This window comes from Salvelinus sp. IW2-2015, linkage group LG20 (assembly GCF_002910315.2).
Source record: "Salvelinus sp. IW2-2015 linkage group LG20, ASM291031v2, whole genome shotgun sequence".
Lineage (NCBI taxonomy): Eukaryota > Metazoa > Chordata > Actinopteri > Salmoniformes > Salmonidae > Salvelinus > Salvelinus sp. IW2-2015.
Window position 1 is genome coordinate 79,054,555 of NC_036860.1, and position 10,356 is coordinate 79,064,910.

The 10,356-nt window shown below is 45.6% G+C and overlaps 2 protein-coding genes and 2 long non-coding RNA genes across 5 annotated transcripts in view; 2 read left to right on the top strand and 2 right to left on the bottom strand.

The window, feature by feature from the left end:
- The window catches only part of LOC139029522 (uncharacterized), a 66,963-nt gene extending 66,138 nt beyond the window's left edge, over positions 1-825 (bottom strand). Inside the window, exon 1 of the long non-coding RNA XR_011481859.1 lies at positions 735-825. This is a non-coding gene — a long non-coding RNA (uncharacterized lncRNA). The remainder of the gene's footprint in view (positions 1-734) is intronic.
- Positions 1-2,864, top strand: part of mylpfa (myosin light chain, phosphorylatable, fast skeletal muscle a) — a 70,572-nt gene extending 67,708 nt beyond the window's left edge. Inside the window, exons 4-7 of the mRNA XM_024012583.2 lie at positions 1,282-1,386; positions 1,606-1,684; positions 1,791-1,839; positions 1,936-2,864. Coding sequence (XP_023868351.1) covers positions 1,282-1,386; positions 1,606-1,684; positions 1,791-1,839; positions 1,936-2,037 — 335 coding nt within the window. The 3' untranslated portion in view covers positions 2,038-2,864. The remainder of the gene's footprint in view (positions 1-1,281; positions 1,387-1,605; positions 1,685-1,790; positions 1,840-1,935) is intronic.
- On the top strand, positions 617-829 carry LOC139029523 (uncharacterized). Its single transcript, XR_011481860.1, has 2 exons — positions 617-683; positions 722-829. It is a non-coding gene; the product is annotated as an uncharacterized lncRNA (long non-coding RNA).
- A 291-nt stretch (positions 2,865-3,155) lies between the features above and the next one.
- The window catches only part of tbc1d10b (TBC1 domain family, member 10b), a 15,648-nt gene continuing 8,447 nt past the window's right edge, over positions 3,156-10,356 (bottom strand). For both annotated transcript variants that reach the window (XM_024012578.2, XM_070449698.1), the window contains exons 2-9: positions 9,260-9,359; positions 9,057-9,164; positions 8,354-8,460; positions 8,115-8,229; positions 7,915-7,980; positions 7,651-7,840; positions 7,415-7,569; positions 3,156-7,241 (exon numbers count right to left, since the gene is read on the bottom strand). In XM_024012578.2, coding sequence (XP_023868346.2) covers positions 6,351-7,241; positions 7,415-7,569; positions 7,651-7,840; positions 7,915-7,980; positions 8,115-8,229; positions 8,354-8,460; positions 9,057-9,164; positions 9,260-9,359 — 1,732 coding nt within the window. In that variant the 3' untranslated portion in view covers positions 3,156-6,350. The remainder of the gene's footprint in view (positions 7,242-7,414; positions 7,570-7,650; positions 7,841-7,914; positions 7,981-8,114; positions 8,230-8,353; positions 8,461-9,056; positions 9,165-9,259; positions 9,360-10,356) is intronic.

Genomic DNA, 10,356 nt, shown 5'->3' on the forward strand with positions numbered 1-10,356 from the left:
TCATCATTGGGACAGTATTAACCACTTTGCAATTGATGGGGAGAGTGTGTGTGCATGTGAGTGTGAGTACAGGAAGATGGATTACCGAGCTGCTTTTTTAAGTTCAAGATCAACCATGGGGTCCTCTTGGTTTCATAGAATGTAAGAAGATGAGGTCAGAGACAACGCTGGGACAGTAGGAGAATGCGATTTAAAACAGTGTAACTTAAATGAGCTCCTCCCTAAATTAACGTGTAAAGAATTTCATTTCTTCTGGTTTTTTAGCACTTTACATTACATTTACGTCATTTAGCAGACGCTTCTTATCCAGAGCGACTTACAAATTGAAGTTCATACATATTTCATAGTTCTGGTTCCCCCGTTGGGAAAGATGAACCCACACCCTGGCGTTGCAAAGCGCATGCGCTAAACCATGAGCCACACGGGACCAGGTCTCGCTTAAACAAGGGTTAACATTACCATATGTGCCATAAATAGCAGCACCTGCCACTTAAATGACCATAGTTGACAGAGGTGTCCTCTAAGTTGTATGGAGTGCACATGCTAACACACGTCCCCACTACGCACAGACTGAACCCACCCTCCTCCACTTGCCGCACTACGCACAGGACTGAACCACCCTCCTCCATGTCCCACCACGCACAGCGACTGAACCACCCCTCCTCCACGTCCCACGACGCACAGTAACTGAACCCCCTCCTCCCCATGTCCTACACCACAGGACTGAAACCCACCCTCCTCCATGTCCCACCACGCACAGGACTGAACCCACCCTCCTCCACGCCCCACTACGCACAGGACTGAACCCACCCTCCTCCATGTCCCACCACGCACAGGACTGAAACCCACCCTCCTCCACGTCCACTACGCACAGGACTGAACCCACCCTCCTCCATGTCCACTGGGATGACAACTTGGCAGACTCTGGTGACTGGTTTCATGTCATGTCAGACATTCTCTGTTTTCCTCACTTCTTCCCTCCCTCCTTCCCTCCTTCCTCCTTCTCAGGCTTTCACAATCAATTGACCAGAACAGAGACGGTATCATCAGCAAGGATGACTTGAGGGGACGTGCTGGCCTCAATGGGTGAGCAAGGGTTACATTTAAGACCTTTTAAGATTCTGAGGACATATTAATGTGACTGACTTGTTCTATTAAAAGTGTGCCTTAGTATGTCCACAATGTCCAATATGTACTGTATATGTTTGTAGTGTGTTTGTGTGTGTGTCAGAGAGAGATAGATAATGGTCCTACTAACCCCACTCCCTCCCTGCTCTGTAGGCCAGTTGAATGTGAAGAATGAGGAGTTGGAAGCCATGGTCAAGGAGGCCAGCGGCCCCATCAACTTCACCGTCTTCCTCACCATGTTCGGAGAGAAGCTCAAGGGTGGGTCTATAACTCACTGTACTTGCTTGCTCTATTTATGTTTCACAATCTCCTCATTTCTTGGTTTGACTCTGTTAGGCTCACTGTCTAACTTGTTATAACCAGGTTATAATCGCTTCAAAGTGTTAGTGGCTTTCTAAGTACACTCCCATATCTGAGGACATTGCATGTGTCTTGCTGTCAGTGTAACATGCCTGACTGACGCTCTGTGTGTCTCAGGTGCTGATCCCGAGGATGTCATRGTTAGTGCTTTCAAGGTCCTGGACCCCGAGGCTACCGGTTTCATCAAGAAGGAATTGTGAGAATATTTCCTTCCTTATTTTACAGTTGTAGTAATGAGTGCACTCCATAACAGAATCCACAGCTTCATGAATGTTTCTGACTTTGTCTCACTCTCTCTCTAGCCTTCAGGAGCTCCTGACCACTCAGTGCGACAGGTTCTCTGCAGAGGAGGTGAATACATTTCTAATCATTCAGTTTGAATATCATCATGATCTCTCGTTGTCCCTTGACTTGGCGAGTGGCTGACCCTCCTTCTCCTCCCCTCAGATGAAGAACCTGTGGGCTGCCTTCCCCCCAGATGTGGCCGGCAACGTAGACTACAAGCAAATCTGCTACGTCATCACACACGGAGAGGAGAAGGAGGAGTAATGAAYCAGACTGAAGAAAAGAAAACAGCCTCCCTTGCCATTCTACCTTCCTGCTCCTCTCTTCTTCCTTCTATTCTCTCATACCTTCCTTCTCTTTATGTGTACTCATGTGCTCTGTCTCTCACTCACACAAATTCTCTAAAAGACTCGTCTCTACTAAAGATATTTGTGTGAGAGCGGGTGCTCATGGGTTGTCTATGTTTGTTCGTGGGGATATGGGATTATTTTCAATAAAAATGATCTTTTAACATCTCCATCTCTTTCTCATCCGCTTTCTCTTCCCTTAACCCTCTTCATATCTATCGTTGGTTGTTTCCCCAGTCTGTTAGAAGAAATGCACACAGCAAGTCGTATTCCACTACTGTGGTATGGATGTGTAAACCCCAAGGTGAAATGGAGCACCAGTCTTTGCCTCAGCTGCAACAGCTCAGAGGTTAGACCTGGAAGTCCTTTCACTCCCCCTTAATTGAACCCTCAGGCGGGCAAATAAACCAAACAGAGGGATATCGTTCTATAAATATTGTAGATGTTAACTCCTGTAGATAAGGTGGGGATATAGGATATTCTAAGAAGGAATGAGGCTAGAGAAAAACATGGTCTCCTTAAAGTGACGGCTACATTTTTCTCAAGTGAGAAAGGCTGCTAGAAGAGAAAGGACCCAAAGAAAACACTCGTCTTCACCTCCTTTCCCTCCCTTTCATCCTTTACTTCTACCTGTTTTCTATAAGCTCCTTTGTTTTCTGCACCTGGACTAGCTTTAGTCTGCCAGAAACTCCTCTGTAACGAATAAAAGGGACTAACTGTGAATAAAAGCTCTTATCTTTTGTACACTAGTGTCTCTGTTCATGAGTGGTTCTGGTAGAGTGGGATTGCAAAACAACAGGGCTGGTGTYGGTGTATTTCCTGTGCTGTGTGTATAGGGGGAAGAAATACAAACTGTCTGAGACACCAAAGTCTTATCTGCAGACTAGGTTCATCGGTAAAGACAGCAAAAATACACCTTTACTGCCCCCTGCTGGACCATAGACTGTCTGAAATATGAAGTTTTTCCAGAATGGAATAAAATGTTCATGCACAGCTCATTGGGAGAATGCAGGCTATATCAATATGAAACAAGAATGCAAGGCAGAGCAGGGTTCTTTAATATATTATTGGTTATTATTCATCACAACTGTCATTATCATTAGTAATTAAATACATCATGTGTAGATTTTCTGCAGGTAAGGAATGCATTTCATTATCTAGGATTTTATTTTTCCACCAATAACAGTTCCATGTAAACTTAAAACAACAAAAGACATACAGTTGGGGAGAAAGCAATGACAAAATAGAAAAAAATAAAAGCAACATCCTTTAAAAACATCTAATCAGTGGGACYCTCCCGATTAAAAGCAATCAAGCTCAAGGATTTCAGGACCAATGCAGAAATGCATTCAGGACCTAAGTGTCTCTGTTGACTCATCCTGGCTATTTCAGGAGTGAAAACTGATTCCAGATCCAGATCAATTTGGGAGCAATGACTGAACACAGAATTGAGGACCTTAAGGGGCCTACCCAATTGGATGAAGCCAGGGCCTGCTTGGAGAAATATTGCTCTATCCTGATTGGTTCTGTAGCATTCTCAGGGTTCTCCAACGTCTAATTATTGCCATGAACACTACTGATCTCAGCAGTGGCATTGCTGGCCGTCAGTGCTGCTGTTTGACAACATGCTTTGTGAACAGTAAGGTTTGCATAAACATGTTCAGGTCATCGTCGCTGACTCTACTCTGATCCAAGTGATTCTGAGAAGACTGGAAGCAACATGTGGAGGAAGAAGGGGGAAAGCAGAGGCTTAAAAAAATAACATGAGTTGGGAAAAAAAGACAAATAGTGAACACAAAGAACATTTTGGCTACGATTACACTAAAGACCCTCCTCTCCTACAAAAACAGTACAGAGAATCAGTGTTAAGAGAATCAACGGTTTCCACCAAGGAATGGTGTTACAGTAACTAACCGGCACTATCCATCTAATGTACAGTATACATACGCTACATAACACTGTGTGTGAGTGGGTTAGGGAGTTATCAAAACATCATTATGGTGGTTGGTTACAACATACTGGCATGACAAAGACAACTTCAGATCTTCAATTACAACCCTTGTCAGAGTTGACTAAACGCCTCCCAGTATCTTATACAGTACTTTATGACCTTCGGCTCACTCAAATTATGTCATATCTGAAATATTCATGTGAATCTTAGTTGATGGTCATTCCCCTGTTCTTCAATCACTGTCAGGTTTAATACTGTAATAAGGTAAATGGAGAATTGTGGACCTAACATTACCCATAGCTACCACAGTAAACTTGAAATATGAAATGACTTAAATAGGATTTGTTATCTTAGAAGATGAGGACAAATGTGCAATAATGAAATCAAAACAGCTATACCAGTATCAAAAAAAAAAACAATACTTAACATTATCCTCCTTAAACTGGGCTTCACATCGCCAGCCATCCTTCCAGTTAACCAGGTGTCCTTTACTCGCATAGAAAAATAGCAGTCAGATCCAAAATAAAGAATACATATATAATATCTGATTAAATTAACCAACTTTGTACATAAATACATCAGAGCCCGAAGGTCAGAGTTCAGAGGTTAATGCTATATTGGCACGCCTGACCCGCCCAGCACCAAGTAGCTTCCTATGGGTCCTAAAGGCGCAGGAGTAAGAGGTGAAACTATCCCATAGAGATGGAAAGAGGCCTCATCATTGTATCCGTTCCATTATGGCATCTGTGACAGCTTCATTGAGGCAATCTCCATTTCAAAGTAGTCAATTTTCTTCTTCCCGATTGGCCGATCCCTCCTGATGACCTGGTTGCACGACTCCAACAGGGTCACCAGTAGGGATCGGTCAATGAAGTTGGAAGTCCCACCCAGTTGACTACATTAAAATGGTGGAAGCCCTCATGGCCCTGCTCATGCTAAAACAGCCTTTTGGCCACTAGAGGCCTCTATCATTCTCTATGAACTATCCAGATGAGATTCAACAACCTACCTACCWACCAAACAGGAGTGGTCAACTTAAGTTTCTCAAATCACTCTAAATAGATCACATTCCAATGGGTTAATTTACTAAAAGCCTCACCCTTATTAATATTTGGCTAAATAAAATATATATTATTTAATTTACCACAAGCAAAAAAATAACAGATGGACATTTGGTCTGATGGGCAGATTCAGAGTTGTCATTGAATGCAGAAGGACCCTCCGTCGCTAAACTACCAGTATCTATCATCATCTCCCACTATAAACATACTCAAGAGACTTGAAAAGAAAAAAAATAATTGCATTCTAAAATTAAATCACTCCCTGTGTTGTTAGGGAGGTGCCATCCTGATCCATGCATGTCTGTCTGTCAAGGCTCAGAATGTCATGTTCATTTCTCCCTCTCCTTACAAAACCCTCCCTATCGCAGTGTACATCTCTCCATTTACCTGTTGGGATTATATTCCTCTGTCACTGGTCAGAGGACTAGAGATCAAGAGATGAGAGAAAGGGGGGAGAAAACAAGCAACTCAAAAAAGAGGAAGACAAAGACATGAGAGAAAGAGCAGAGAAACTGGGTGGCAATATTGAACGGTAACACAGTTCACTACGCTACTAAGGCACACTCACACAACACTACAATAAATAGTCCCTCCCAGACATCCAAATACCACAGTACTACCAGCAATCACAGTTTTTAGTGCCTGGGTTTGAGATATATTTCAATTGTTTACTTTTTTTCTGCAGGCATTCCAGTTGGACATCTGACCACAAACTGGACATGACAGGGCATTATGGGGAACGACTTAAGGATCCTACATGGATTTAGGATGTTCTATTTACATCCAATTGCACCCAATCTATAACTCCCACCTACTCTATGTCCAACGGCTTGTCTGTCCACCAGCTTTAGTCTGATAAAAACTAAATCAAATAAAAAACTAAATGAGAAAACGGTTGTGTGATCTTGGGAGATCCATTGTGAACCACACAGACAATTCTCCAGTTGCAAAAGGAAACGTGTCCCATCTTAATTATTCAAACTCATTGATGAAGAAAGCATGGGGGGGTTGTATGGGGGGGGGGCATGACCCCTGGGGCGCTAATAAAACCATGATCCAGATGTCTCCAAAATCATCCTGACTATATGTAGTCCTCAAGATGCACTGTACAGGAGGCCTTCTCCTTTTCTCTCTTTCGTTCCACTTCTGGGGGTCTTTTGTTTCCATGTCCTCTTTTTTTCCTTCCCTGTTTTCTTTCAGAAGGAATAACAGGATAAACTAGACCGAATCTCTTGGTGCTGTGGCTCCATTCTTCTCTTCTGCCTCTCCTCCAGCTCTGTCCTTTTTCTTCCCCCCTTTCTCCTTTTTCTTCTCTTTCTCTGCCCGCTCCTTCTCCTTCTTCTGGCTCTCCTTGTCTGCTTTGTCCTTCTTCTTCTCCTTCTCTTTCCTCTTCTCCTCCTCCTTCTCTTTCTTCTTGTCTTCCTTGCTCTTCTTCTTCTTCCTGTCATCCTCTCCTCCTGTAGCTGCTGCTCCTCCTCTCCCTCCGTCTGGGAACGGGGGCAGAGGGGTGTTGTTAGCGGTGGGTGATGGGATGGTGGGTGTGATCTGCTCAGAAGTGACTTTGGGGGAGAGGGTGTTGGGTGGTTTATGGTGTACTGGGGCTGGGGCTGATGCACCAGGCTGGCTCTGTGCTGAGGTCTGGGCTGGGCCAGAAGAGGGGCCTGGACCAGACCCTACCAAAGGACTCTGAGAGGCAGGCGCCCTAGCTACAGAGCCACTAGACATGGGTGGTTTGTGGGCGGGGCCTCTGGGTGGGCTTGAAGCTGCCGCTGAGGGGTTCTGTCGCTGCATGGCCTCCATCCCAGAGGCCCCAGAGAAGGAGCCCTTCTTCTGAGAGAYGAAGGGYGTTTTGGACTTGCGGAAGCCGGGGAGGGAGAGCAGGCTGGAGGAGGCCCTGAGGGGCCCTGGAGGGGGGATGGACCCCAGGAAGGAGAAGCTACCCCCGGAGCTGATGGCGGAGGCCCGACGCTTGTGCTCGTGGATGTCCCGTGTCCCGTGGAGCCTTCGGACAGGCTGGTGGGTCAGTTCGCCCCTGGACTCCCTCCACTTCCTTACCTGAATACTGCACTCCCTCTCGATCAGAGCCTCGGTCACCGCCAGGGACACCACCTACACACAGACAGAGACATACAGAGGAAGTCATCAAACCAGATCTAGACACAGACAGTGAAACGTCAGTTGACTCATTTGACTCGTGTCAATGAGTCAGAGTAGGAGTATGTTTAGAACACGTGTATGTGTGTGTGTATGTCTGTGTGTGTATACACTGTTTACAGTCTCACCTCCTGCACCAATAGGTCCTCTTTGACAGACTCAGGTGGGATGTTCCTGAGGCGCTCCATGGTTTCGTACATGCCCTGGACCTCCCGCAGTTTATCCACCGAGCCAAGCATCTGCTTGAGCAGCACCAGGCCCACACGGAACACTATCTTCACTCCTAGAAAACAGCACAGTTAGACAATAGTTAGCCACAGCATCATGTGCACTGTGTGTGTGTGTGTGTGTGTGAGTGTCTTACCCTCACAGAAGAACATGTCCCACACACGTAGCACACAGGACCACGGCAGGGTGCGTGAGAAGACACACATGAACCACTCGGTCATGTAGAGAATGGGGTCTATCTTAAACTTCTTCAGGTGACGGTAGGCCATGGGACAGACACGACGTAGCAGAGAGAAGAAGATCTCTCCATCCAACTGGATTGCTTCCTAAAAGAATGAGGAGTCGTCTCAATGTACACCAAAGAAMAAGATACAGTGTGTGTGTTCGTTCATTTACTCACCAATCCAGCGCTATAGTATCCAGGCAGGTACGTCTCACAGATCTGCACCAGACACCAGAAGGCATGCTGCAATTTGGGAATAAACACATTATAAACACCTAGCCCCATCCCACTACTTCATCATTCTATAACATTGTTCCCATTCCCAGTCTRCTCCACAGTCCCCCTCCCTCTCCCTGTGTCCCCCAGCAGCCCRTCACCTCAGCAGGCATGTGCATGAGCAGGACAGCAGCCACCGGGGCCTGGGCCTGGCAGTATCCCTCTTCAGGTCTGTACACTGTGTAGGCTTTCAGTACCCGGTACAGATCCTGCTGCCTGGAGGCCACACCAGAAGAGATCAGACAGTTAGCACACAAAGTACATTTTGATTGTACATGTCAGTGTGCTCTACATGGACTGAACAAATCCTATTATACGTCAGTACAGCATGGTCATTTACCCGTGTCCACCGCGAGCAGCAAACATCTCATGGAAGGGGAACTGTCTATGCAGGTCCTTCTCTATAATGTCCAACCATTTAGGGTCTCCCTGCTCCCTCTCCAACTCCTACAGAGATTAAGAGAGAAAGAAATGTTCAGAGCATTTCTAATTGAGCAACTTTAAAGCAACGTATCTAGTTGGAGCAGCATAATATGGAACAGGACTGAGTATAACTAGGCCTTTAACAAAGCATGTCTGTGTCACAGTGAAAGCAGAGAAAAGGAAGGAAAAGGGTTTATCTGATATGATCTGTCCAGACCCCCAGGTCTGTGAAGGTAGACCCAGCCAGGCTGGATTACTGCCTAGGATAAGAGGCTTAGAGCTGGGGAGGTCTCTGCGCCCCCTAATAAACACCCCTGGAGATCTAACTGGTCTAACGAGCCACAACTCCTCCCCATTGCATTAACTTCTGTTCCAGTTAGTCTGTCTACCTAGAGGTCACTGAAGAACTTCTGTACTCAAATACGMTCTTTGATTACAATGACATTTTGACTACAATGACCCTAAATAGAGGCTGTAGGAATGATGGCCTCGGATTTGAATGGGTGAAGAGTACATAGTGAAAAGTTTGTCTTTTTTGAGTGTCTGCTTCACAATAGACATGTTTTGCATAGTGGAAGTGTGAGTATGAAGACAGAAAGGGTGTGGGTTAGCAGCAGTACCTCAAATTTGCCGGGGTTGGAGTCCAGGAGCTCCTTGCTGTTGGAGAGCAGCTGCCAGGCTTTAGCCCTGAGAGAAGAGGGGATCCCCTTCCTACAGCGCAACTTCACCTGGAACACACACATACACTTATGTTATACACACATACAATGTATGTAATAGATARARAATCTCATACCATACATAGACAGTTGTAGCTAWGTACCTTTTGGAAGCGTCTTGAGACCCATTTGTCCCAATTGTTGAACATGTCCAGCCATTTCAGCTCTCTCTGCCGTGCTACATCAACTCTGATGTCCTTATCACTGTAACACACGGAGAAAGAGTTAACAACAAACACCAAGACACACATGCATGTCAACCACACTGTGCATGTAAGACAGTGTATTTATTGCTTTCCAGGGATTTTTCTGCCATTGAAATCCTTGGGCAGGGCACCTAATTATTATTTTTTTATATATAATTGAAATATATTTTCAGGATGGAAAAACGCTTCCACTGTCAACGTAAATGACTTAACCAGATCGGATTACTTAAACTGACAATGTTTGTCCTCCATTGTGCAGCACTTACACTGGTGCTAAGTGTCTGGATGATTCCTTTCCTCTGGATGAGGAGAGCACAGCAGAATGATGCCGCCATCATGGCGATCCACAAGAGTCTGTCTGAAGAAGACTCCAAGAGTCGCTTCAATTAGAAGTTCAGCATAATTCAGGATAAAGTGTATCGAAAAACTCCAAGAGGAGATGGAACACATAGCACCCATTACCACATCTTCATCCCCCCTACATTCACTGACCAGATGATCCAAGCTTATCATGCCAACCCCATGAGTGGTCATCTTGGAGTTTACAAGACCTACCAAAGATTACAGGAGGTGGCTTACTGGCCAGGCTTACGGGTTGATACCAAGAAGTTTGTACAGCAGTGGGAAGTCTGCCAGAAATACAAACCAGACATTGGCAGACATGCCTGGAAACTGCAGAAGACATGGTGAACCATCCCAATGAAGTGCTGGGAATTTACCTCATGGGACCTTTTCCTCCCAACCGGGAAGGATTTTTTTTATTGGTGGTAGTGGACTACCACACACACACTGGTTGGAGTTGTTTCCCCTCCGCAAACCCACTGCATCCGCCATTGCTCTAATTCTGCGAAGGGGGGTCTTTACCAGATTCGGGATTCCAGACCAAATTCTCTCTGACCGAGGTACGCAGTTCATATCAGGAATCTACAAAGYGCTCAGTACCTACTGGGGTGTAGCTGGCAACTGACCACAGCCTACCATCCTCAGACCAACCT